The sequence below is a fragment of the Phytophthora parasitica genome (genome assembly GCF_000247585.1).
Source record: "Phytophthora parasitica INRA-310 unplaced genomic scaffold supercont2.18, whole genome shotgun sequence".
In the NCBI taxonomy this organism is placed as follows: Eukaryota; Oomycota; class Peronosporomycetes; order Peronosporales; family Peronosporaceae; genus Phytophthora; species Phytophthora nicotianae.
Genome location: NW_008649004.1, coordinates 819501 through 846256, shown reverse-complemented (window position 1 = coordinate 846256; position 26756 = coordinate 819501). Strand labels below are relative to the sequence as shown.

Genomic DNA, 26756 nt, shown 5'->3' with positions numbered 1-26756 from the left:
ATGTTAAATGATTGTCGCTTTAGTGACAGGTCGCACGAATGTCGTTCTTCACCGGTTGGGTCAACATTGACCCAATTTCGCATAGAATATCAGATATCATCAAATATCCCGTCGGTTAATCTTACCCTCTGTAAGAAAGTAAAATTTGAGTGATTACACAAGCAGAAAAATATTTGTTTATATAGGATCTTCGAGGGGTCTCGAACCCATCTAAGACTCTGGATATAAATATCCAGAGAATTACCAGAAATTCACGAAGGAGTGAAGCGCTGGTGACGTCAAGTATGGACGACGACGACTCGGAAGAAGAGTACTATTTCACCTACATGTTACCTGAGGGAGGGGTGGACAACACGAGCGCAGTGCGGGGCAAACACGGCGGGTCTACCAAAGGCAGGAGAGCAAATAACGAGCGGGATTGAGAAATATGGGAGGATGGTTCTTCGCTGCATAGTAAAAATTTTGTGACTCGTAGCTGGCGGGATTCTGGAAGAAGATAGATAGATGGAGATTTTGCTCCATTACAGCGACCTTCTTTTCGGTGGCAACAACGAACCTGAGATGAGCTTCACCCCCAATCGAATGGACTGCAGTGCTTCCTTGATTCCCCTTAGATTTGGCGTTAGCCGCCTTTGCTGCTTTGCAGCCTTCTGGTCTCTCCACGGACGCGACATCACTTAACCTCGCTTGACCCCAATAGATGAGGCCGATGTGATCTTGTTGGTCCACTTGGGCTTGTCCTTGAGCTCTTTCCACGCCGCAAGAAACTCGAACGGCTGTTTGTGTCGATCTTGGTAAACCTTCAACGCAGCGTCCAGATACATAGCGTCATTCCATCCTGAGCTCTCTCTACTGGTGACCCTTTGCATATACACCGCAGAACTTCGTTACTTCTGGCTGCAATTTCTTCCATCGTCCCATTATCGCGACCTCCATTCGTGGATCCTTGTCTTCTGGTCTCTTGTTTTCCAGCCAATGGCTATACAAGCGACTGCTGAACGTGCTCTTCTTCTGTCCTGCACCACGCACTGCGTCCTCCGATACCTCCAGCCACGACAGGCAAAGCTGTATGGTCTCGCTCTCGCTCCACGCTAAGCCCTTCCCCATCGTACTGCAAGTTTCTGTCAGTGAAGGTTTCCTTTCGTTAAACTGAGGTTTTATACCAAGTCCTTGGACCAGAATTATAGGTCTTCCTGAAGTTAAAACTAATAATACCACCAACGGGTGGGGGCAATAAAACTTTACGATAGATTTATTTGCGCAACTTTTAGGATAAAACCATCGTTAGAGCCTACCCTCTTAGGATCCTTGTGATTCAAAAGTAGTCCTGAAGTAGTATAGGAACATAAAAAAAACCTTCGTATCAACGTTCATGTTGTAGTTGTAAAGATGCTCATTAACCCCTCAACGGCGGACATTTTTGTCCTTCTTTATGCTGTACAGGAAGGTATTGCATGACTTGATTTCAGTATAGTTTAAATCCGCAAACAACAGCTCCATTCAGTTCATGTATCGATTTAACAGGATGATTGGTCAAATATCATCACCAATAATGGTTGTGATTGGTTAACAATACGCTTATCGTACTGTTGTCTAACCATATGATTTCAAATTTTAAAAAAACAATCAGCAAATGCCGTACACCATACAATCAAGAATCCCCCACCCACTCACCCCTCAACGGAAGATGGTGTTCAAGCAAGTTTGGCGGCTTTTGCGCTCCGAAAAGTGGACGCATGCTCGCGCCCAAGGCCTTGACGGTGGGTAGGTCATCTTGCATTCATGTAAAACAGTCCGCACAGCAACAATAACCGTGATGGCTCTATGAATGAGGTTTTACTATGTGAAACCAGGATGCAATGTAAAGACTGGCACGAAAGGAGTGGACTTCTTCCACGGGGAGAATGCTTTGCTGGACTTTGTGTATGCGGACCTTGACTTTTGTAAGCGTCACAATATTCAACTTGTCTTGAACGAGCCCTCACCGCCTTCACCTGGGATCAACACGACCAGTAAGTTTTGTGCGCGTGTTGATAGTTCTATGTTTATATCTAAAGCTGCATGTATTGTAGAACGCAACAGAAGTACAACGACGACGGTTCCTTGCCCGAGTGTGGTAAGCACATATCTGCAGTATATGGGCGGTGTTGACCGCCATGACCAGCTCCGACTTCAGTCTTACTCCATACAGATGTCTTGCAGGTTCGTTGTGCTGGTCGGGTGGGTATATGATTAAAACGCTTATGCTGTTCTTGTCGGTGTTGTGATTTAGATTCCGCAAGTACTACAAAGGCTTATTCCTTGGACTCGTTAACATGACACTGGTAAATGGATACATCACGCACAAGTGCAACGCTGGGAAGCAGAGCAAGAAACCGTACAGCCACTACCAGTACATGACTATTCTGCACGAACACCTTATTCGCGAGACCCCTAACAGTTTCACAAGAACGACCGCGAGTGAAGCAGCACCGGCTGTTGCGAACAGATCTATTGTTGTGACGCATGATCACCCATTGGTTCAGTCTGTCGATACTAGGGTGAACGGTGGTGTGGAGCGTGTTTGCCAGCGTCAATGCAAAGTATGTTCTATCTACAAAACCAGCTACAAGAAACGAGGTGGCACAAGCACTTGCTACTGCCCCAAATGCTCCGAAGGAAAGAGAGGCCTCGCTACTTTGTGCAACAAGGTGCGAAACTACGAGCAAACGAAGGGCTCACTTGTGGTCAAATATGGCACATTACGTGGCGTAATGGCGAGTTTGCCCCGAAGACTGGCAACGTTAGAGACCGTGGTGTAGGTATCAGCAACGATAGCAAGTAAACATTTTTTACGGGTACCACGATAGCAAATAAACATGATTTTTCCTGTTTGCACGTTACAGCATTGTTGGAGTGAAATGCTTAAAATAATTTCGATTTTTGGAACCATTTGATTGGTCACAGGAGCAAATCATCATTACCTTTGCGAATTATTAGTAGAAAGGTTAACAACAAAGCGAACAGAATATACGCAAATTTAATTATGATTTCAGTAAGGAATACTGGAATCAACTTGAACTATTATACCATCCAGGAGGGTTTACGAAGGTGCCTATCCTGTTCTTGTCAGCACCCGCGCTTAAGGGGTTAATCGTTGATCAACGCATGGCCTACATTTACCTAGCATGACAAGCTCACATGATCAATGATAATAAAAACGACTAAACGAAAAGTAGCTATTTTTCCCTTTTATTTCGAAAGACAGGTAATTTTTTTTATTTGTTTTTGTGTGACAAGAAAAGGGGTTTCGTGCATTGCACGAAAGTCATGCAACATGAAACGTTTCGATCACGAGCATTTATTTTTTACTACGTAAATAGGCCATACTTACAAGATATCGCTAATTGACGCCGGAATCCATCCAAAGTGTCAACCAAGGCCCTTCCGAGCAGAATATACTCTACGTAGCTTGGAGCTGAGAGCTCGCACCATCAGAGCTTCAACATGCATTTACAGTGTATTTAGTCACAAAATATGGTTCAAACTAAGTTTTTATTTTACAAATTTGACCACATTGGGACCAATGTACGAAACAGCCTGAGTGACAAGCAAAGGGATCGCTCAAAGGGAATTGGCAACAACCGATCGCCTTTCACTAGTTTTTGGCACGATGGTGACTTCGTCTATCCAAAATACCTTCTACCACCATTTTGTTATCCTCTTCAAGACTATGTAGGAAAAGAACTGTGTGGGGCGTATACATTGAGACGATATTGAAGTGCATCGCCTGTCATGCGTGTCCAGGATAACCCCCTTTTAGCTTTTTTCCGCTCGCATCAATACCACAGAGTCAGACGGCGCAAATGCATATTTCCGGTTAATCATATCCGTTCGAAAGTCCTTGTGAAAAAAGTCTCGGACGACCACAACCAAACGCATGAGACATCATGGCTGGCCGGAAATAGCAATCGGCTCGATAATCGCGATGAAAAATGTAAAATGGTTTACTTCTGCGATACAATTTATTTAGGATCCAAAAATCTGTCCTTTATCATATTCAAAAGAATAAACCTGAAAGGGGGGGGGGGATACTCCAAGTCAAACGAGTTTTAGTTTTTGGAAAAGGACATCAGTTTAGAATTCAAACGCGTTCAAATGGCTGTTCCAATAAGATAAAGGTAGAGCGAGAAGTGGGTCGGCTATCCGTACCCGTCCGACTATCACAGGACATCTTTTGGCGAACCAGATTCGTTCGGGTTAGTTAACCATTTGCTTGTTCTGCCCAGAGTAGACAAAAGTGGCGGGAGCTTCCTTTTTCTCCTTCTGTCTTTGGGGCTACGACGCATCGGCATCGTATGGCGCAACCCCACTTCCAGTTCTGAAAACCGCGAAAGTAGTGAATGCTTCAATGAAGTTTGTTATTGTTCATGATCGTGACATACAATCAAGAACTAAATGTCGATTTCTATTGAAATATAATCGACCAGCAGTGATTTGCAATTGCGACGTTATCGATGCTCATTTGTTTACTTAGCCCTTTGGCTTTACGAGCCTCGCAATCGTACATGTACTCCAGAAAACCCTTTCTGGAATTGTTCTGTCTGGTTTGGATCTCGTTGGTTTACCAACGTTTTGCTACCTGTAGGTGCAGGATTGCCTGAGTTTTTCCAACATGAACCCCAATATCTAGCAGCACTCTGGTAAAAGCGGACCGAAAGAGAGGTAAAGCTCTCAATTCAATTAAAAGTACCCGTACGATAGGAAGTCACACATTGTGTTGTTTTCAGATCACATCTTCATCAATGGTAAGCATCCCAAAGGAGCGTCGAACTTTTTGCAAGAAGTGCAAGAAGCACACCGTGCAAAAGGTCACTCAATACAAGCGCGGCAAGGCCACCACAACGGCTCAGGGTGCTCGTCGCTACGCGGCGAAACAGAAGGGTTTTGGTGGCCAGACAAAGGAAATATTCCACAAGAAGGTACAGTGACTCATCCCAGCTTATCTCTACGAGTCATCCGACCAACTTCTGTTATTGCTTCAGGCCAAAACGGCCAAGAAGGTCGCCCTGCGTTTGGAATGCAAGACGTGCAAGTGCAAGAAGCAGATGGCCATCAAACGCACCAAGCACCTCGAATTCGGCGAGAAGAAGAAAAATATCGGCCCGCAGTACTAATACTTGGGTTTTCTCGTCATTCAAGACCAACGAATGACCAAGAATTGAGACTGCGTAGCACATAATTCCAATCAACCAGATCATCAAACTCGCGCTTTGTCGTTCTTGTATCAGTCTCAAAATACACAAGATTATCTTCAAAGTTCACAATAGTGCTTCAAATCCACTGCGTCCAATCACAACGGTATCCGATCTTGCTACACTCATCCAGATACCCTGATAGCGACTTCCCCATGCCTCTCTCGTCGGGTGAGCGCTCGCCAATGTTGCCCAGCAAATACACTGCAATTGGCAGTGACGTCCGCCGTCCCCTTCCTGTTGCATTGGGTTGGGTTGCCTTGGTCTCCGCTGCGTTGGCACTTTTGGCGTTAACAACAACTTTCAACTCCCCCACTTCGATTCCGTCTCTAACTACTCAAGAGGCAATTACAGCCACCCCCACCTCGTTCCCCACCCTTCCCGACGGATCGAGAGATCTACTGTCACTTTGTGAGGAGAAATTCATCACTCAATCGCTCGACCACTTCCGAGCCGACGGTAAATCCAGCGAGGGAACATTCGAAATGCGGTACTTTGTTTGCTCCCCAGAAAACTTTAACCCCACGAACGGCTCCATCTTCTTCTACGTGGGCAACGAAGCGGACGTGACGCTGTATCTGAACCACACGGGGCTCATGTGGGAGAACGCGGCGGCCTTCAACGCGCTCATTGTGTTCGCCGAGCATCGCTACTTCGGCAAGTCCGTTCCATTCGGTTTGGACGTGTTGGATCACATGGAATTCCTATCCACACAACAGGCAATGGCCGACTACGCAGTGCTGATCGAGCAGCTCAAGAGCGACTTGAGCACGGACGTCCCAGTGATCGGCTTCGGAGGCTCGTACGGCGGTATGTTGGGCACCTGGTTCAGAATGAAATACCCGCACATCATCGACGGTATCATCGCAGGTTCGGCACCAGTTGTCAACTTCTTCGGCGACCCAGATCACCCAGCAGACACCGAGGCATTCAACCGTGTCGTGACGTTCGATATGTCGGAAGACGCCGGCGCCGCCAAGAACTGTATCCCGAATCTCCGACGTGCATTGAACACGGCAGTAGAGATGAGTAGGACGAAGACTGGACGGAAAGAACTGACAGAACTGCTTCGACTGTGTGATACTGACTCGTTGCAGTCCTCCGACGACGTCATTTCAATTGCCTCGGAGGCGTACGGCGACTTGGCAATGGGCAACTATCCGTACCCAACGTCGTACATCATGGACGGGAAAGTGGATCTGCCGGGTTATCCGATGCGTGCTGCGTGTGAGCCATTCGCTGGCGATTTCGGTGATGACAAGACGGCATTGGTCAGTGCATTCCGCGAGAGTATCGCTGTATACTACAACGCCACAAAGACCGAGAGCTGCTTCTTCCCGGCTGCTCCAGTGCACACTATCAACGAGTCGGACACTTCGGATGCTGCCAAACAGGTCAGAATCGACCATAAGGGCAACTTTTGGGGATATCTCGAGTGCTCGGAGCTGTATATGCCCATGAGTTCGGACGGAGTGAACGATGTTTTCCCCGCGACTGCAGTCAACGAGTCTCAGGACGATGCCGCATGTTTCGAACAGTGGGGAGTTCACTTGAAGCCTCGGTGGGCTCAGACCGAGTTCGGCGGCATGAAAGCTCTTCGTGCTGCCAGCAATATAATCTTCAGCAACGGGAACTTCGATCCGTGGTCGGGTCTTGGTGTGCTTGAGTCTCTTTCGCCTTCGGTGGTGGCTGTGCCTGTTCCTGGAGGAGCCCACCACCTCGACTTGTTCTTCACGCACCCACTGGACCCTTCTGCTGTCACTGAGGCGCGCAAGACCGAACTTAAGTTTGTTCGCCAGTGGATCGACGAATTCTATGCGTTCAAGCAGGAAGTCACCGCGACTGATCTCTAGATTAAGCATACGCTGTCAATAGCGCAAGTTACGTTCAAAACTGTGGCTTGGCATTACGTTTAGCATAGGCTAGAAGTTCCGCGCGTCATTCTCTCGCCGTACGTGTGCAAAAGTTCCTTGTGGTAATGCTGCACGAATTGTACTGTGAGATGTTCTAGGGGGAGCGTACAGGCCTTGTTGTGAGGTCCCCTTTGACATAGTACCCGATGCTCCAACGCCTGTGGAATTCCCTTTCTTAGAACCACTCCATCCAGTGCCATGTCCGTAGGAATTATGAGAGTTTTTCCCCGATCTCTTGGGAGAATACGTGTCCATGGAATTGAGTAAGCTCGAGCCACCGTTCTTCCCATTTCCACGTTTTGAAGAGGACTGGTGTACTCCGTAAGGATTCTTCATATACGACGATGGTGGCTTGGGCGTTGGTGTCGAGTATGGATGAACAAGTGGGCCTGTTCCTCCTAATCGACTCCCATGCGAAGTCATGGAAACGCGGACATTTTCATGTAAACCGATGTACGTCATGTGCTCCGCTGGTACAGATTGGCCGTAGCTTGTAGCTGCGTGATGCTCTGAGATGGAAGGAACCGCTCCTGACGGCACCATGAGCTTCTTGTTTTGAGAAAAGAGAGGACTGGTATTGCCACTGTCTGCACCGGAATTGACCGAGTTGATGTTGTTAATACTAATAGTTGTAGCTGTACTTGATGTGGAGCTGGAGCTGGACGAGTTGTTCATCGCGCCTTGAAGTGTCGGTAAATGGTACGCTCCACCATGGACAAAACCAATCCCCGGCGGTGTTTTTCGCGACACGATGTGTGCGTTACTATTGCTATTGTCACTAGCTGCCACACCGCTCTTCTCTTTCTTCTGCACAGGTGCGAAGAGAAGTTTCCCAAGTGGTTTACAGGTGTCGACGCCATTCGTCAAAGGATCATTAAAAGTTGATGAAGAAACTGGCATCACTGGGATGGCTCCAGCCAGAGCATTCCCTCGAGAAGGTTTTCGTGCTCGCTTTTTCCTAACTGCATTATCGTTGAGATCCCGTGCAATCGCCTCTTGTAGTTCAGCTTCAAACGCTTCGTGCGAGTTCTCGAAGAATGGGTGTTTGAGTAGTTCAGCACATGTCCAGCGATCCAGAGGCTCGTCCACGATAGTTTGTCGGATGAAATCAAGCGATACTTTGTCCATAGTTGGGAACCGAGCTTCGAGTGGCTCCAGTTCACTAGATTGTGGTAATTTAACACCAACGTAGAGTGCATTCCTTCGAAAGAGATCTTGTTGCCTTGAGGTGATGTGGCCAAGACAACGGATAATATGGTATAACTGATCAATGTCCGAGTCTCCAGGGAACAACGGCAAACCCGTGGCGATTTCAGCGAACATACAGCCAATGGACCACACATCGACTGCTTTACCGTAAGATACATCACCAACTAACAGCTCAGGCGCTCGATACCATCTTGTAGACACGTACTCTGTGTACTTGGCTCCAGCTGATGCCAGGGGCCTTGCAAAGCCAAAATCGCAGAGCTTGAGCACGCCGTTCCGAGAGACCAGCAAGTTCTCTGGTTTGATGTCCCGGTGGATGATATTGTGTTGATGGCAGAACGTTATGGCACGAACAAGCTGCCACATGAGATTCTTGAGTGTTAACGGGTCCAGACCGTCGGGATGCCGCTCGATTTCCTCGAGAATGGTCTTTTCCACGAACTCGAACACTAAATAGAGCTTGCCTTTCATCCGGAAAACCTCGAGTAGACTCACAATGTTTTCGTGTTTGAGTTGCTTAAGGATCTTGATCTCTCGAAGTGCGGTCTTCTTGACCTGCTCATCGTCGTCCGACTCCTTAAACTTTTTGATAGCAACGATCTGGCCCGTGACCTTGTGCCTGCACTTGAGCACCACACCGTACGTTCTGCAGTCCAGTAAACAATACACAACTACTTAGCGCTTTCAACGTCTTAATCCTTGTAAATGTCGATGTCCGACTCACCCTTCGCCGATCGTGCCGAGACTCTCATAGTTCTCCATGCGGCCCAACCAGCACGGAGCCTTGACACTCCGTCGTAGTCGGTGAGGGGGATTGGCCAAAGCAGTTCAAACCCCTCCGTCCTTTTTAGAATCGAAGAGACAGCAGTTCGTTTCCATTATTTTCGACACAATACGACGTCGTATTGATAGCCTGGAAACACAAGGCGCTAAAATTATCGCTTTCCATGTTGTTTCCATGTCAGCATTTGCCAATTATCAAGTTGGTAGTTGCAAAACTCTACGCTGATGAACTGGTACGGTGTGGCTACATTTTGCTAGTCGCATGTGGCAAAAAGTATCTTCGATCTTTAAAGGTCGCAATCGAAAGTCTCTGTTAATTATTTGAGCTATGGTGCAGCAGCATGACCGTGATGATCAAGAGGAAGACGAAGAAGAGGAGCAAATGCGAGAGCGAGACTTGGTCGAGGCCTACGTGGCCGAACACTCGCTCGAAACGTCACTGAACGATGTGATCAATCAGGTGGTGGCCACTCGACCGGAAGACCCGTTTCTCATGCTGTCGTCGTTGCTGTACGCACGGGCAACGGCCAAGCGCGGCATCTTGTTCGTACAAGTGTGCGAAGCTTTGGACGCGTCTGGAGAGCCTACAGTGCTGGTGAGGCTGCATACAGGCAAAGGAATCTTCGAAGGATGCTGCTCCGCCGAAGCGGGAGGGATCACGGATCGTGAATCCGATGCAAAGACTCGAGACATTGACGATGCGATAGCTAGCATTCCTTCAAGCAAACTACGCTACGGTGGTCGAGGATTCACAAAGATTGCAGCTACAGCACAGGAATTACTGACGGAGAAGCTGGTGAGCTTGGAGCCTACGGATCAGAGCACACTCGACGCTATCCTGCAGGATCTCGACACGACTCTGGGACGTAATGTGTGTGCGGCGACTTCGCTTGCAATTTGTCAGGCAGGAGCGAAATATGCTGAGCTACCGCTTCACGACTACGTGGCCAAGCTACAAGAACTACCGCCGGAGAACCAGTGCGTCCCCATGCCGCACTTCAGCGTCGTGAACGGCGGCAAGTATGCGTCCAACAAACTATTCGCACAGGAAGTGCTGATGATACCGACGAGTGCCGCGAGCTTCGCAGACGCGTTGCAGATCGCTGTGGAGTTCAATTCTGCACTTCGTACACAACTCGAAACTCGCGGTGTTGGGTTCACCAACCGCGGCGCGTTCGGAGGCTTTGCACCGCAACTTCAGACTCTGGACGAAGTTTTCCACGTGCTGCGTGCGGCTTTGGACGACGTTCGAGTACGACTTGAAGACTCGGAAGCACAAGTGATCTCGACTGCGAGTGCCTCTCCGTTACGTGTAGACTTTGGTGTAGACTTTGCTGCGTCCGAGTTCGTTGTGCCCCCCATTCGGACGGATAGTGATACAGCCCAAAATGAAGATGACAACGAGACGCCTCGGTCTTTTACGTACAATACAGACCGGTGGGTGCCTGGGTCGAGTGGTGCGTTAAAGAATAGTGACGAGATACTGAACACTGTGCGCAGTAGCGTCAAGGAGCTAGATATCACGACAGTCATCGATCCGTTCGATGTCGGCGACATCAAGAGCTTCGCGGCATTAAACAACTCTGAAAATGATTCGGATGGAAGTGCGTTGGCGTCTGGAGAGCCCCAAGAAGGTGGAGTGAAGGAGAACGTTGGACTTGGAGGTGATCCCAACTGTCGCGTTCAAATTGTAGGGCGTTCGGTGGTGGAACGCCACGGACTGACCGCTCTGAGTGAAGAACGTGCCTGCAATACGGTATTGCTGGTTCCGCACCAGTTCCCGACAGTGTCAAGGCTGCTGCAAGCCATCACGGACACCCAGCGTCTTGGACTTGCTGTGATCTTAGGGGCTTCAGCTGGACAACCAGGTGCAGATGCTGAGGTGCTGAATGCCGTTGCAATGGGATCAGGTGTCGGTCAGGTCAAGTTCGGCGGTCTGCTTGGAGCTGAGTCTCAGGACAGATACCGGAAGCTTTTACTCGAAAGTCAAGAGCCTGGTGCACCGCCTTTTGTCGGTGCTAACGCTTATCGTCGCTGACGAGATCAAGTATAATACTAAACTGCATTTGTATTGGATCGTTAAGATGGTGCGAACGCTTATACGTCTCTTTCATCGTCTTCCTCCTCCAGCGACTCGTCCAGGTCAAAGGAATCATCCATATAGTCATGTTCTGCCTCATTAGTGCTGTCATCATGAGCTCCTGTCGTCGTGGTTCTTGGTGATTTCAACGGCGAGTTCATCAAGCCGTCGTGGTAGACCAATCCTCTGTCAGCGCGCCCGACAACGGGTGCACTAAGCAAACGCGAAGGGGCTGGCGGGATCCCTGTATCTTCTTGTAGCGGGATTGAAATCTCACCAAAGTCGTCGTCTTCATACGATCCGCTATGGAAAGATGTCTCGCCAAATTCTTCTTCTTCGCGTGATCCATCTTCGTTCTCTTCGCGCGGATATGCGCTAACAAGATCAGGATCACCCCGTAAGCTGCTCAATGCTTGGCTCAGGTCGTTCGTTTCGCGCACGTCGGATCGGCTTGAACTACCGAATCTACCTTCTTCAGGTAGTCTGGAATCGTTAGACATTTGAATGGGCATGCCTTCACGAGATGTGAGGGAAACTTCCCCGAATTCATCCTCCTCACATGACCTGGATCTGATCGAAGCCTCGCCGAATTCGTCTTCCTCTTGAGATTTCGTTGTCTCGACGAACTCGTCGTGGTGTGCTCTCGATCGGATGGACGAAGCGCCAAATTCATCTTCTTCATCGGTACCATGGTGTCTAGTGCGTCTAGTAAATCGATGAGCTTGTTGACGTTGTGCTTCATCAATTTGATTCGATCGGTTATTGTCCAGCGAGCTACTAGCAGCCGATTCGTCTTCAAACTCGTTGGGATCTTCACGGGAACGAATGGAGTTCTCACCAAACTCGTTGTCGTCATCACCTCGTGACTGCAGAGATGATTCTCCAAACTCATCGTCATCATCCATAGCCGTAGATCTAGGGAATCTGCTAGACTGTTGTTGTCTCTTTTCCAAGCTGGATGCACTTTGGTCCAAAAGCAAGCGTTCAATCTCATCCATTTCATCACTTTCTTCAAGATTTAGGCGACGGGTACTCATACCAAATCGGCTCAAGTGTGTTGACAATACTGGTTGGGTTTGCACAGGCATTGTCTCCTCTTCCGAGCTTTCACCGTCCTCCATGTGGAGTATCCTGGCTGGAGCAGATTCGTTGTAATCTGCGTCATTTTCGTCTTCTCCGGCCAATCTACCATGCAAATGCTCGTCACGCCGCTCACCCCAACCTTCTAGGTGCTTAAGCTGCTGTGTGGACTCTGCACTAGCTTCATCTTCGAGATCTGACTGCAAGTCGAATGAACTCTCCAGTGGATGTTGAGGTGAATTATCTGCCACTCGATCGAGGTGATGGTCGTCGTCGTCGCAATGCAGAGCTGAAGATTTATCACGGAAATTCCTGCTATGGTATTCTCGTGATCTACTTGCCAGACTTGATGAGGATTCATCCAAAGCATTGACGTCGTCGTCTTCTGAATGTTGCAACGCATTGGTGTGTGGAGCATCAGTGGAAGTAAAACGTGAAGCTGATTCGTCTAATGAGTTACTTGTATCGAACTTAGCCGTGGCCACTTTCGAGCCTGACGCATTGTCTTCGACGTGCTGCCCAACCCTCCGCATGCGTGACGTTGATTGTTCGATGGCAGTAATATCCTCAACGTGATGGCTGCTCGCCTTACTTGCTGCCGATTGTTCCAACTCATTATCCTCGTCAAAAGCGTCACCTAACGTTTCTTCGTTTACTCTGGCGGTCGATCTTTCCAAAGCAGTGTCGTCATGGAGTGAAATAGCTTTAACGTTTTCCTCTCCAAACTCGCCATCGTCATCGCCATTTGACTCTCGGGATATTTCCCCAAACTCACCGGCGTCTTCGCTGGAATGGTGTCTACTAAGTCCAGTGAATCGATTATCTTGTTGGCGTCGTGTTTCTTCGTCGTGTTGGACCGTTCGTTCATATTCGTTACTACGTGACCTAGTTGACTCGGATTCATACTCACTGTCTTCGCGGGAACGAATGGAGTTCTCACCAAACTCGTTGTCGTCATCACCTCGTGACTGCAGAGATGATTCTCCAAACTCATCGTCATCATCCATAGCCGTAGATCTAGGGAATCTGCTAGACTGTTGTTGTCTCTTTTCCAAGCTGGATGCACTTTGGTCCAAAAGCAAGCGTTCAATCTCATCCATTTCATCACTTTCTTCAAGATTTAGGCGACGGGTACTCATACCAAATCGGCTCAAGCGTGTTGACAATACTGGTTGGGTTTGCACAGGCATCGTTTCCTCATCTGAACTTTCGTCTTCCTCCATGCGGAGTGACATTGGTTTAGTAGAAGCAGATTCAACGGTGTCTTCAGTGTCGTGATCGTCTCCCATCGAACGTTCTGCTACTTCTTCATCACTATCTGACTGCATGTCTGCGTCGAATGAACTCTCAAGTACATTAGGCTGGGAACTGACAGCTGCGGCTTGATCAGCACGACTGTCGTCGCCATTTTGTGGTGCGAGAAATTCATCGTGCGTGTTTCGTCCACTTGAGGCTCTATGTGTGAGATTCTCATTGTAAGTCTCCCGTGACCGGCTTGATGAGGACTCTTCTAAAGCACTACCTTCGTCGTATTGATATGCTTCTGCGGTATTACTGGATATCGAGTCTTCGAAGGCATTACTATCCTCAAGTCGATCTCCACTTGTGATACTCGCTGCGGATTGCTCCTCTTCTTCAGCTAAAGTGTCTCGGTTTAAGATGGCGAATGTGTCCAAGGCCAAGGTATCCTCATGGAGAGACCTGGTGTCAACGTTTTTCAAGGTAGCTGATTCATCTAACGAATTCTCTTCGTCTTCACGTGAACGAATGGTATTTTCATCAAACTCGTCATCGTCATCGTCCGTAGTTGTTTCTTTACCGAACCGGCCAGGTTGTTGTCGTCTCTGTTGCATGCTGGATGCACTTTGGTCCAATAGCAGACCTTCAATATCATCCATTTCATCATCTTCTTCTAGGTGTAGACGTCGGGTAGCCATGCCAAATCGACCCAGTGATGCTGACAATATCGGGGCTTGAACAGGCATCGCCTCGTCTTCCGAACTCTCGTCTTCATCTGCATCGTGATCGTCCTCTGCTAGTACCGGTCTACCCACTCGAAGCTGCTCTTCAGACTTTTCTTCCTTACCTCCTTCTTGGCGTTTAACCGGCTGTGTAGATATCTCTGAACTAGCTTCATCATCGAAATCTGACTGCATATCAGCGTCGAATGAACTTTCGAATGGATTTGGCCTGGAAATAACTACTGGGTGGTGATCGTCGTCCTCACCACTCTGCAGTTCATTGTGCGCGTGCTTACTTGAGACCAGACTTGACGATGATTCTTCCAAAACGCTATCGTCATCCCCTTCATACTCAACGGCGGTGTTATCCATGCTTGATGTGGAATGTTCAAGCGCTCCAGCCTCATCAAATGGCTCCATCGATCCATCTCTCTCCTCATTTGCTTCAGATTCGTTCAGTGAATGATCCAATGTATTGGTGTGTACGCCACCAGCTGCGTTATGTGCATCAAGCTGCTTATCGAGCTCACTTTCTTCGTCACGCTGCGTGATACTCCGCATACTTGATGTTGATTCTTCCAGATTCTCTGCGTGATCACCACTCGCACTACGTACTGATTGTTCCAATTCGTTATCCTCATTGGTTTCGACATTTTTTAAGCTTGATGGAGATTCTTTTAACGAATTATCATCATCAGCTACGTTTTCTGATGCTGTCCTCCGCATAGTAGACGAAAATACTCCCGCTGTATTGTCCTCTACATCTTCGTCAACAAGTGTGTTTCTCTTCACGCCTATAGACGATTCTTTGTCGAGGACCAATTGTTCATCGAACTCGTTGTCCCCTGACCTACTCAATCTGCCTTCAAATTCATCGGTTCCTTTACGTGAGCGAAAGGAATCCTCTCCAAACTCGCCTGGTGAGTGCAAAGAAGACCCTTTAAACTCATCGTCCGCAGCAGCAGGTCTAGTGGATCGACCAGATTGTCGATGTGACTTTTGCATGCTGGACGCACTTTGATCCAACAGCAGGCGTTCAATATCGTCCATCTCATCGTCTTCTTCTAGGTGTAGATGACTGGTAGCCATGCCAAATCGGCTCAAACTCGCTGCAGTTATCGGTTGAGTTTGCACAGGCATCGTCTCCTCCTCTGAGCTGTCGTCTTTCTCCAACAGGAATGTCATGGTTGATGTACGGACATCTGCGTCGCGATCGTCTTCTCGAACTATCGGTCTATGTAGCGAGTGTTCTGCTTGCTCTTGAGACCATTTATCTTCACCTTCTTGGCGCTTAACCGGCTGTATGGATACCTCTGAACTAGCTTCGTCATCGGAAACTGATTGCACATCAGCGTCAAATGAACTTTCGAGTTGATTCGGCCTGGAAATAACTACTGCGCCGTGATCATTGGCCATGTCACTCTGCAGTTCGTGCCTACGTCTACTAGAGGCTCTATCATCGTCAGACTTTTCACTTGTTAGACTTGTTGATGATGACTCTTCGAAAGCGCTACCGTCGCCCCCTTCATACCCAAATGCGGAGTTACCCAAGCTTGATGAGAAATATTCAAGCGCTCCACCTTCATCAAGTGGTTCAATCGGTCCAACTTTCTCCACGCTGCCTTCAGATTCTTCCAGTGGATCATCCAATGCATCGGTTCTGTAGGTATGTACGTCATCTGCTGCATTGCGATCATCAAGGTGATTGTCTCCGTCACGTTGCGAGAAACTCCGCATACTTGATGTTGAGTCTTCCAGATCCTCCGCGTGATCACCACTCGCACTACTTGCTGCTGATTGTCCCAATTCGTTATCGTCGAGAATGAACTTGGCTTCGGTATTCTTTAAACTTGTAGCAGAATCTTCTAACGACTTTTCCTCAGCAACTGCCCTCCTCATAGTAGACGACATTGTTTCCGATGTATGGCCATCTTGGTATTCATCCGCGAGCGTGTCCCTCACCACACCTGTGAGTGATTCTTTGTTATTGATCGCTTGCTCATCGGTTGCACTATCACGTGACCTAGTCAATTTGTCTTCACACTTATCGGGGCCTTCACGTGACCAAATAGAATCCTCTCCAATCTCTTCGTGGTCATCACCTCGTGACTGCAAGGAAGATTCTCCAAACTCGTCATCATCATTCGTAGCTGAAGGTCTGGTGGACCGATCGTACTGTTGCTGCGTGTTTTGCATGATGGAAGCATTTTGATTCAGAAGTAAGCGTTCAACTGCGTCTGTTTCATCGTCTTCTTCAAGGTGTAAGTGACGCGCGCGCATGCCAAATCGGCTGAGGGTCACCGCCGTTGTCGGTTGAGTTTGCACAGGAATCGTCTCCTCTTCTGAACTGTCATCGTCCTCCGTGCGGTGAGCCATTGCTGGAGCAGGAGTAGATTCAATGATGCCGGCATCTTCGTCATAGCTTTCTGGTGCTGACTGTCTATCCAGCGAGTATTCTGCAGCTCGAAGTTGCTCTTCGGAGCACTCGTCTTCGTCTTCTTGATGCTTAATCGGCTCTGCTTCACGACGTATATCAGCTTCGTCGTCGATATGTGGCTGTATGTCTGTGTCGAATGAATTATCGAGCGGTGAATTAACTACTGCGCCTCGATCAGAGGGATTGTCGTCGTCGTCACTCTGCACTGCTAGAGAATCATCGTACGTCTGTCTACTTGAGGCTCTATCAGGGCAATTCTCACTGTTATTCCTTTGTAACTCACTTGCCAGACTTGAGGAGGACTCTTCCAAAACGCTATCCTCCCCATCTTCATGTATTTCTGCCGTGTTATCCACGTTTGATGATGATTCTTCTAGCACACTGGTTTCGTAGGTGTGTAAGTTGTCCGCAGCAGTATCCTCATTCATACTTGCAGATGATTCTTCTAATGAGTTACTCGCATCAAGTTGCTTAATCTCAACCTTGTTCATCCTCGGAATTATGTCATTTAACGCCTTGTCTTCATTACTCTGCCTACTTGATGTCGATTCTTCCAAGGCATTTATTTCATCACTCACGATACTTGGCGCGGATTGTTCCAGTTCATTTTCCTCAACTAAGGCGCTTCGGTCTAAGGTGACGGTTGATTCCTCCAAGCCATTATCCTTATGAAGAGAATGGGACTCGACGTTCTCCACGGATTCTTCTAAACAATGCTCCTCTTCATCCGAATCTGCCAATGTAGGTCTCCTCAAAGTCGACGACAGTTCATTATCCTCTTCCTGCTCAATCACAACTCTCCTCACCCTTCGTAAACTTCCTTCTAATGTGTTTTCCTCATCATCTGAGTTCTCCAGCTCATTATTTGCCACACTAGTTACCGATTCCTTCAATGCATTACCTACACCAGCAGTACACGCAGTCGTGCTTTCCGATGACTCTCCTAGCTCATTACTTTCAAGTTGATCAAGTTTTTCGTCACTTCGCACCTCAGCTTGATAAGAACTTAGTGTACCTGACGATGGTTGCTCTGAAGGTAATGTCGTGTCCTTAACATTGGCAACAACCTCTGGCTTGTTGGTACTCTCGAGAGAAACCTCACCGCCAGAAATTGCATCGCCATCAGAATTATGAGCAGCCGGTGTCAACTCTACCGAAGCATTATCCGCTACAGGGTCACAAGTATCTCTGGCTTCATCATTCGAGTCTTCAAACGAGCTCTCCGCAATAGCGTCCGGCACAACGTGACTTTCCGAGTCGGACAGATCAGCTTCTACCTCATTTACCTTGACTGCATGCGTGCTCAACGTTGAGTAGGAGGATTCTCTACTTTCTAACGCCGAAATCATGGCATTGTCAAACGAACTCTCCTCAAGTGGATCCAGTTCATTCCCCTCCACTGCGCTCAATTCAGCTTGCTCAACAAATTCAGTGTTTGAATCATACTCATCAGTTACTGCAGCCGACTGCTCTTCGGTCTCATGCACGTTCGTTGTAGCAAATTCATCACTATCATCACATTCATTATCAATACGTGGGTTCACCTGTTTACTAGAGCGCTCCAGCATCAGCCTCTCCACTTCATCCATGCCGCCTTCCCCGCCACCGCCACTAAAGCCCTTGGCCTGAATCTTGGGCGTCTCCGACTCTAGTCCATCGACATCGTCATCGTTCCTATCCTGCTTGACGCTCAACTCTTCATCAAGCTGCTCCTCACGGCTTCTTTCCTGCTCATCATGCACAACATGTTCAGCGACCCCCAATTCATCAGCACAAGTTCCAGATTCCTCATGACTCATAGCGCCAATTGAACTCTGCTCATCCACATCCACACTGTCATGACTCGCACCTTCTTCCTGGTCCACAAGACCCTCCTGCTCCACATCAGGCTGATCCACGTCGAGCTTGTCTTCGTCAGCCGCATCCGACGTCTCACTAAAGTAATCCTCCCTCGCCTTCTCGAGCGCCTGGGCGATCGCAGCGCCGTCCACCGCCGATCTCTGAGAGTTAGGAGGTCGGGCAGCCTGCGTGTTCGGACCATCAGGCAGATCCAACACCGCGTCTCGTAATCGCGACTCCACCTTCCGGAGTTTCTCCACAATCTCAGGAGCAATAGACGCGTACTTCTGCATCCATCGGAAATCATTCAGCAGGTCTTCATCGCCTCCCGTCGATCCATGTGCGACTAGCAAAGCGTTCAGGAACTCAGCATTTGTCAGCACTTCCTGCTCTACCGACTGGACCTTGGCCAATTCACGAGCATTCTCCGAGCGCACACGACTCAGTTTCTCTTCTTCGTCAAAGACACTGGCACGAAGCTCACTCCACTCCATGATACCACAGCAGGCCGTTAGCTTCTGGTACAGAGACTGCACTTCAGCAGTCAGCGTCACAATCTCCTGACGAGTAGCAGTGAAGCTCTGCTCCAAGTTGGCCACGTTCTTCTCGTCCGGTTGGAGCGCTGCCGTGCGTTCTTCAAGGTCCTTGAGCTGCTTCTGCAGCTCGCCCAGGTCGTTGTACTTGACGTTCTCAACTGCACGGATCTTCTCGCGGACAGCAGCCACAGCAGCCGTCAGCGTCTTGTTCTCGTTCCGGAGCTCCTCGACTTCTCGTTCCTTCATCTCCGTTTTCCTCTGGTACGACACTTCGCGTTTCTCACGGTCCTTCTCTTCCTCCTGCAGCTGACGCTCCAGTTGACGCTTCTCCTCACGCAGAGACGCCATCTCTTCACTGAACTCGTCAGACCCCTTGGCGATGATAGCAGACTTGTGGTACTGCTCCTTCAGCTCTTCACGAAGCTGTTCTACGACCGACTCCAGCTCCTTGATCTGCGTTACGTGCTCCTTTACCTGGTTGTCCAGCTCCTGAGCAGTAGCGCTGTCGGCAGCCGCCTGCTTCACAGTCAACTCGTACTCGGCCTGGAGACGCTCCAACTCGTGCGCAGTGCGGCGGTGCGTGGCGTACAACGTGTCTAGGTGGTGCGTGATGGCCTCGTCGTCGCTCATCTCTGTATCCTCGGCCACTTCGTTCTCTCCCGAGGCGTTCGCGGCCTGCACCAGCTCCTCCAGAATACGCTTAAGACGCGACTGCAACTGCTGCTCTCGGTACTGCGAAGCCTTCAGTGTCGTCGTCAACTCGGTCATCTGGTCGGTCAGTTCAGCACGAGCAGCCTCCAGCTCCTTGCTCGACTCGGTCTTGAGCATCTTCACGTCAGCATTCAGCTTGTCAATTGTGTCTTCCAAGTCCTGTTCACGAGCACGAGAGCTCTCACGCTCCTGGTTGAGCTTCAATGTGAGCGAGTCGATCTGGGCAACGTAGCGACTCTGCATCTCTTCCTGAGCCATGGCCATCTCCACCAGACGCTGGCGGTTGGCTTCATCCGACTGCTTTGCCTCCTTGAGCTGCGTCTGCTTCTCCTCCAGCGCACTCGACACTTCGGCGAGCTCAGCACGAAGTTTCTCGACTTCAGCCTGCATCTGGCTCTTGATCGCTTCCAGTTCTTCTTCCTTCTCGGCCGATGCACCGCCAATGTTAGCCTCCATCTGAGAGACCTCGCCTTCCAGACGAGTCTTCGTCTCTTCAAGGTCCAGAATCTGGGCTGTGCACTCGTCAATCTTGGCACGAGCCTCCTTAATCTCAGTCGTCAGAGTCGACACTTCACGCTGGTGCAGCGCTTCCTGCTCCTCCAGCGACTTCTCCAGCTCTGCGATCGTCGCCTTGGTCGTTTCAAGCTCAGTCTTAGCGGCTTCAAGCTCCGAGATACGTTCCTCGTACTTGGACTTCATCGCAGCGAACTCCGTCGCATGCTCCAGACGTAGATTCGTCTCAGTCTTGAGCGTCACACGCTCGTGCTCGATCTGGGCGCGCTGGATCTGCTCCAGCAAGTCGTTCTTCTCGTCCTTGAGTGCTGCCAACTCGTCTTCAAGCGCGTCCAAGTTGCTCTTCTCCACAAGCGTGTCGCGCAGTTGACGCATGGCCTGTTCCTTGTCTGAGATCTGCTGTTTGAGATCGCTGATCTTCTCGTCGTAGTCGCTCGATAGCTTGGTGATGGTGTCCTCCATGATCACCTTCTGACTCTCCTTGGCCGCGTTGAACTCCTCCGTCATCTCCTCCAGCTCCTGCTTCAGTTCGTCCTTCTCCAGTTGGCTCTCAAGCAGCAGTTTCTCCAGTTCCTTGCGCTCTTCCGTGCTGGCAGCAGTAAGCGCCGCCTGCTTCTTCATCTCGTCGCCATTCTGCAGAGCCTGAGCCACACGCTCCATTTCCTTAAGCTTCAGCTGCGCAATGAACAACTCATGCTCCTTCGTAGCCTTCACACGACGCACAGTCTTGGCCTCCCGCTTGGACAGATCCAGCATCTTCGCCGAAGCCGTTTCGATACGCTTCAGAGTCTTGGTCAGCAGTCCAACCTGCGTCTGCTTGGCCTGCAGCTCCGACGTCAACTGACGGACCTTCTTCTCCTTCTCACTTTCCAGATTACGGATCTGCTCGCGAACCTCGGTCACTTCCTTCTTGGACTTACGTACCAGCTCGTTCTTCTCCTCGTTCTCAGCCTTTTCACGAGCCAACAAGGTCTCCAACAGCGAGTTCTTGCCTTGCGCCACGCCCATCAATTTGCTCTCCTCTTGCAGCTTCTGCATAAGTTCCAGGCGCTGCGCTTCCTTCTGCTTCTCCGTCTCAGTCAGCGTCGTACGAAGCTCCTTCAATCTCGCCTGGAACTGCTGCTCCTCACTAGCAAAGCGACGCTCCACGTCGGCCTTGGTGGTGGCCAGAGCCTCAAGCTCAGCGACAGAGCGGGCCAGACGTTGACGCAGTTTGTCGTTCTCCTCCTCCCTGTCGGCCGAGCTGCGGCTCCAGCGCTGGCCGGCCTCGGCCTTCACCTGGGTCATCGTTTCCTGCAGCGTTTTCGTGGCCTCCTCGAGCTTTTTCTGCTTCTTGGCCAGCTCCGACAGCTGGTCGTCAAACTTGGTGGATTTTTCCTTGTTCTTGGTCGTGATCTGCTCCAGTTTCTCTTCCAGCAGGGCCGAAGCGCTACGTTGCTGGCTCTGTAGTGCCTTGTTCAGCTCCGTGCGAGCATCGGCCAGCTCGTCACGCAGTGTGGAGTTAGCCACCTTGGCGTCCTGCAGTTTCTTCTCCTGACGGTCCAAGGCACTAGACAACTGGGCCAGATCCTCCTTGCTCTGCGTCTGAGCGTTCTGAAGCGGCACCAAGTCGCTCTTACGCAGGGCCGAGCTCTGGAGACGCTGAATGTCGTCCGTCAAATCGTTCTTGAGCGCGGCCAGACTCTCCTGACGCTGCGAGAACGACTGCTTCTCCATGCTCTGCACCTTCTGCTCCATCTTCTCCGCCATGCGCATGACATTCTGGGCCAGTCGATCCTCCATCTCACGGAACTCGCGCGTCAGTCGAATGCTCAGCAAGTTCTCCACAGCCTTCATGTCCACTAGACTGCCCATCTGGCGATGCATCAGCTGCACTCTGTCTGCAAGCTTGAACAATCCTTGCTCCTGTTTCTGTCGGTTAGCTACGAGCGCCTCGATGTTGTCCTCCAGCGTCGAGATCTTCATGGTCGCGGACGACATCGACTTGACTCGAGAGCCGAGTTCCGCCAGCTCGCGGTCCACACTCACTTTCCGGCCCAACAGGTCAGCGCTGTGCTCTTCAAGGCGAGCGATAGCTGCGGCATTGGCTTGGACACTGGCAAAGATCTTCGGGTCCGAGATGGCCGGGGCGTTGGCCGACGATGCGCTGTTAGCAGACACCAGTACAGCGTCGCGCAGCTCCGAGATCTGCGAGCTGAGCGAGGATGTCTGTGTAGTCAGGCCGGCCACGTCTGTACGTAAGTCGGCCACCTTCTTGTCCACTGCGCCATTGCGAGAGGCGAAATGAGTCTCCAGACTCTTCTTGATCTCGTCCACCACGTGGTTCGGGATGTCGCTGGGGATGTCGGCGTCGGGAACACGAATACGAGGGCCCATGCTGGCACCAAGTGGCCGAGCGTGCGGGACGCGGCCGTTGGCACCAAGCGGACGTCTGAGACGGGAGGCCGACACGCCACTCATGGAGCGCGTCTCGTCCAGGTCGAAGCGTGAGCGTTGTGCATTCAAGTCGGCCATTCCCAGGCCAGTGCCACCAGCGGCAGTGGCCCGATGTTGCTGCAACATGGCGGCCGTCAAGCCGCCGCCACCGGCGATACCCACATGCGGGCGGCCGGAGCTGCTGCCAGAGTCAAGACGGGAGCGGCCGAGGCCCTGGTTGCTGTTCATGGATCCAGTATCGTCGTCGCCGCGGACGAAAGCCTTGGGCCGAGCAGAGGAGCGCGACGACATGGAGCCCGTGTCGTCATCTCCTCGGATAAAGGCCTTGGGTCTGGCCGAGGCTCTTGAAGACACGGAACCGCTGTCATCGTCCGCGCGGATGAAGGCCTTGGGTCGGGCCGAAGCTCTGGAGGACGCAGAACCCGCATCATCATCGGGCCGGATGAAGGCCTTGGGTCTGGCCGAAGCTCTTGACGACACGGAGCCCGAGTCGTCGTCCGTGCGGATAAAAGCCTTGGGACGGCCAGACGTGTGCGAGCCCATAGAGCCCGTATCGTCGTCCCCTCGAACATAAGCCTTGGGACGCGCAGACCCGTGGGAGCCCATGGAGCTTGTGTCGTCATCGCCACGGATAAAGGCGCGAGGGCGGGCCGAGCCACGCGACGAGGTCGACCCGGCGTCATCTTGAGCGCCGACAAACGCGCGAGGGCGGGCCGACGGGTGGCCAGCAGCAGTCACAGACACATCGGGCGATCGCACTTGCGGCTTGTCGCCGATCTTGCGCAGTAGCTTGAGGTTGTTGTTGGTCTTCTCGATGATCGAGGACAGATCCGAGTCCCAGGACGCGCTCATGATGGCGCGTGGGCTAAAGAGAGAGTGGCGGTCGTGGCGGATACGGCGCTTGGAATGAAACGGCCGTACGCAACCTCGTGAGGTGTTTTAATCCCCTTGCCTTCCTTGGCCGAGCTGGGCGGCGCCAAGAGGAAGCGGAAGTGGGGGCGTCCAGTTGTGTCTCTCTGTCTGCACGACTGACGTTCAGACCACAGCAGCTGAGACCCAGCCCCTCGAAATGACCGGCCATTGCGAACTTCTTTTCTTTGCACCTGCCTCTGCCATGGCATACTGGAAGCAAGTCAACGGCAGTTGGGTTACAGCAGACGCGCGTGTGTTAATTGGCCGAAATGTCCCGGGTGGAATGCAAGAGACTGAGCTGTGACTGCGTAATTTGATATAAATTAAGGTATCATGCCACTTTTCTCATTTTTATCTTTACTGGAGCTGTGCAATAGAATATCCTGTCATTTCCAGTAGCATCAGTGAATACCAGGTTCAGCAGGGTATTTTAAAGCTCAGGTTCAACTGTTCGTTGTCACGGTGCGACTTACGCGAGCTTGCGGCATGCCTTGCTTTCGAATGAGCATGTTGCATTCGATGAGAAGTGTTGTCTTCTTAGCGCCATGTAATACTCGCGTTAGATTGGAATGATGGATGGTGGCACTGCAGGCGCTGTCACAGTGGCAGCCTTCCTCGTTTTCTTGCTTGCCGTCTTCCACACAACAGATATCCTGGATAGTCTGTAGTAGACATGGTAGGAGCCCAAAGCGTTCCTATTTCATACATGTATTCTGCTCACCAGCAAAATATCCCGACCTGAATAAGCTTCCAACAGAGCAGCACCGATGTAGACGGTGGAGATGACGGCAACCAAAGAAGAATTTGGCATTGTTTGTGCCATTGTCGTCACGAAAGATCTCGTCTTGATTTTTCGGTGCCACGCATTCAACAATGCATCGCTCGCGACGACCACGCCGTCGAATTGACCACAGCACGTCAACGCCTTCGCGGCGCCTTCCTGAAGCTTTGCGCTGACGTGTTTTGCGCTACCTTTCTCAATCCCCTCTATACCGATCAATCCCCTTTTCAAGAGATTAGTCTACTTTTTAGAGAATCGCCGAAAATGAGCACCAAAGGCAAGTGGTTAACCATCGAGCAGAAGTGCGAGTTAATCGCGCAGCACCGGCGCGAGCCGGCCGTCAACTACACGCAGCTGGCGCTGTGGGCCAAGGATCACTTCGAGCTGTCAGTGCCGCCGACGCGCCAGACCATCCGCAACATCCTTAATGCGGCCGCCGACATCGAGGCCAAGCGAGTCAGTGGCAATGTGACGGCTAAAGGCCGCAGAGTTTGCGTACGCTCGAAGGAACTCGAAAATCGACTGGAGCACTACGTCGAAGATTCTCAGGCGCGCGGAATGAGGCTAACGCGACGCATCTTGCACGCGAGAGCCAGGGAAATCCTCGACACGATGGAAAACCCACCGCCCCATAATTTGTCGGTCGGGTGGCTTACTCGCTTCATGAAACGCCACGGGCTGCGCTTCCAGAAGGAACGGGAGGGTCCAGACGAGGGGGAGGCGGTAGGCTGCGAACCTGTAGCTCAAGTGGCAGGAGCAGCACCTCACGCTGGGAACTTTCAACAGCAACCTGTCCAAGGACAAGATGCAGAAGCAGAGCGCGCGCGCGTGGAAAACCTTCGACAAAAGGCCAAAAAGAGGCTGCGCGAAATCGAAAAAGAGGCCAGGGAGATCAGGAAATATCTTCGCAGACTCGATGACGCCACGAACGCACAGCAGGTATTAATGCAGTAGGCTGCGAATCTTTATCATTCCCAATCCATGCTCGACCGAGCGAGTAGCGACACCGTCTCCTCCTCAGTATTTCGTCAACACCAGTAGTATGCCTAGATCTGTGACGTCTGTAGCGTAAGCTGAAGTCCTGTACTGCAACTTCGATATCGCTGAAAATGCTGCTGTATGCGTTGCTTGTGCTGAGGTGTCGCCATGGCGCAATAAGACGTCAACAGTACGCGCTCTTGTCCCTCCTCGAGAAAATACCCAACCTTTATAAAATTAAGCAAACAAGAGTAAGTGCAATCACGAATCGAAAGCTCAATCCATCGGATATGCCATTCTCACCTCGATCATTGCTGCATCTTCATTGCACTCGCTCAACGCCACCGGATAGCCCAAAATCCGTGCCAATTCGTGTTCCTGCACCAGCCCCAACATGGCTGTGTCCGTCGTAGCCAATTGCACACTACTAGTCGCGTCTACAGTCGCAGCGGCAAGATGGAGTGTTCGCTCTGCTAGTGCAAATTCGTTGTGTTTCGTATTACCCAGCACAAGGTCGCCCGTGAGCTCGTATTCTGCTGGTGTCTTAAGTCGAGTACTGACCGAATATAGTGCTATCAAACTAGCTGGTGATGGGCCGGTAGTTGAGTCTATAAACTCCAAGATTCCACTGGCAAGCACCACGTCGTTCGCGAAGCTTTGGCGCCACATCGGGGGCAGATTGGACAGCAACACGCACGCCTTGAGTCCACAGAGTAGGAATAAAACTTCTCCGAAGAAAGCCATCGACTCAGGCTGCAAACCAAATTGCACCACGAACGTCTGCAGCTCATCTGACGGTCGAGTCGCCCACCACTGCCGCTCTAGGTCCCGGAATCGTCGACATACCTTCAGCTTGGAGCATATTTGACGATGCCCAGCCTTCCAGTGGTCTCTCTGACATTTCTTGGAGCAGTACGCCGTCCATTTGCATTGGCCACAGCGAGACAGCGCCTTGCTCGAAGCTTGACATGCGCTGCAAACAATAGGCATGATTGGCCAGTGCTACAGTAACGTTATCAACTTTTATTCACAATACCCTCTATACGGAACGCAATCCCCTATACAAGGGACAAACTAGATCGTCTGCGACTTACACTGGGAATACCCCCCCCCCCCCCAAAGAGAATTATGTATAGTCCTCTTTCAGCAACAAATTTTGTTAACAGATTTTCCATCTTTACATTAATGTCGTACGAATGTCGACCGAGGTTACGCTTACGCAGTACCGTAGAATTAATCCGTTGAGGGCTGTCTATTACCTCATTCTGAGGTATTCCCAGTAAAATAAAGCCTTTTAGAAGGCTCGCGATGGCAGCAGCATCTAAGCGATTGGTTGCGCAACAAACTAACCTA

The 26756-nt window shown here is 50.6% G+C and overlaps 9 protein-coding genes across 10 annotated transcripts; 5 read left to right on the top strand and 4 right to left on the bottom strand.

Annotated features, from left to right (window-relative positions):
- Positions 1-849: 849 nt before the first annotated feature.
- PPTG_09642 (hypothetical protein) lies at positions 850-1107 on the bottom strand (the record flags this gene model as incomplete). Its single annotated transcript, XM_008904661.1, has 1 exon — positions 850-1107. The coding sequence occupies one exon, from the start codon at positions 1105-1107 to the stop codon at positions 850-852; it is 258 nt and encodes an 85-aa protein (XP_008902909.1).
- Positions 1108-2137: 1030 nt separating this feature from the next.
- On the top strand, positions 2138-2801 carry PPTG_09641 (hypothetical protein; the record flags this gene model as incomplete). The annotated part of the gene is made up of 2 exons (XM_008904660.1): positions 2138-2202; positions 2273-2801. 2 exons carry the CDS (start codon positions 2138-2140, stop codon positions 2799-2801), a joined length of 594 nt encoding a protein of 197 aa, XP_008902908.1.
- A 1983-nt stretch (positions 2802-4784) lies between these two features.
- PPTG_09640 (hypothetical protein) lies at positions 4785-5156 on the top strand (the record flags this gene model as incomplete). The annotated part of the gene is made up of 2 exons (XM_008904659.1): positions 4785-4961; positions 5025-5156. The coding sequence occupies 2 exons, from the start codon at positions 4785-4787 to the stop codon at positions 5154-5156; spliced, it is 309 nt and encodes a 102-aa protein (XP_008902907.1).
- A 188-nt stretch (positions 5157-5344) lies between these two features.
- On the top strand, positions 5345-7250 carry PPTG_09639 (hypothetical protein). Its single transcript, XM_008904658.1, has one exon. It carries the CDS (start codon positions 5390-5392, stop codon positions 7085-7087), a length of 1698 nt encoding a protein of 565 aa, XP_008902906.1. The 5' UTR covers positions 5345-5389; the 3' UTR covers positions 7088-7250.
- Positions 7157-9118, bottom strand: PPTG_09638 (CMGC/CDKL protein kinase; the record flags this gene model as incomplete). Its single annotated transcript, XM_008904657.1, has 2 exons — positions 7157-9002; positions 9081-9118. 2 exons carry the CDS (start codon positions 9116-9118, stop codon positions 7157-7159), a joined length of 1884 nt encoding a protein of 627 aa, XP_008902905.1.
- A 349-nt stretch (positions 9119-9467) lies between these two features.
- Positions 9468-11177, top strand: PPTG_09637 (hypothetical protein; the record flags this gene model as incomplete). The annotated part of the gene is made up of 1 exon (XM_008904656.1): positions 9468-11177. One exon carries the CDS (start codon positions 9468-9470, stop codon positions 11175-11177), a length of 1710 nt encoding a protein of 569 aa, XP_008902904.1.
- PPTG_09636 lies at positions 10973-23794 on the bottom strand. 2 transcript variants are annotated; one of them, XM_008904655.1, is made up of 2 exons: positions 13261-23794; positions 10973-12078 (listed from the first exon to the last, which is right to left on the bottom strand). In XM_008904655.1, exons 1-2 carry the CDS (start codon positions 23582-23584, stop codon positions 11237-11239), a joined length of 11166 nt encoding a protein of 3721 aa, XP_008902903.1. In that variant the 5' UTR covers positions 23585-23794; the 3' UTR covers positions 10973-11236. The 2 variants fall into 2 exon arrangements, with proteins under 2 accessions (XP_008902903.1, XP_008902902.1); XM_008904654.1 differs by having other exon boundaries at positions 10973-23794.
- A 611-nt stretch (positions 23795-24405) lies between these two features.
- Positions 24406-25727, top strand: PPTG_09635 (hypothetical protein). The gene has a single exon (XM_008904653.1). It carries the CDS (start codon positions 24690-24692, stop codon positions 25377-25379), a length of 690 nt encoding a protein of 229 aa, XP_008902901.1. The 5' UTR covers positions 24406-24689; the 3' UTR covers positions 25380-25727.
- On the bottom strand, positions 25312-26455 carry PPTG_09634 (hypothetical protein). The gene is made up of 2 exons (XM_008904652.1): positions 25707-26455; positions 25312-25630 (listed from the first exon to the last, which is right to left on the bottom strand). The coding sequence occupies exons 1-2, from the start codon at positions 26391-26393 to the stop codon at positions 25472-25474; spliced, it is 846 nt and encodes a 281-aa protein (XP_008902900.1). The 5' UTR covers positions 26394-26455; the 3' UTR covers positions 25312-25471.
- Positions 26456-26756: the final 301 nt, after the last annotated feature.

Coding starts and splice junctions, on each gene's coding strand:
- PPTG_09639 (XM_008904658.1), top strand. CDS start 5,390: ATGCCTCTCTCGTCGGGTGAGCGCTCGCCAATGTTGCCCAGCAAATAC.
- PPTG_09636 (XM_008904654.1), bottom strand. CDS start 23,584: ATGAGCGCGTCCTGGGACTCGGATCTGTCCTCGATCATCGAGAAGACC.
- PPTG_09635 (XM_008904653.1), top strand. CDS start 24,690: ATGAGCACCAAAGGCAAGTGGTTAACCATCGAGCAGAAGTGCGAGTTA.
- PPTG_09634 (XM_008904652.1), bottom strand. CDS start 26,393: ATGCCTATTGTTTGCAGCGCATGTCAAGCTTCGAGCAAGGCGCTGTCT. Junction 25,631..25,706: donor AAGATGCAGCAATGATCGAG/GTGAGAATGGCA, acceptor AATTTTATAAAG/GTTGGGTATTTTCTCGAGGA.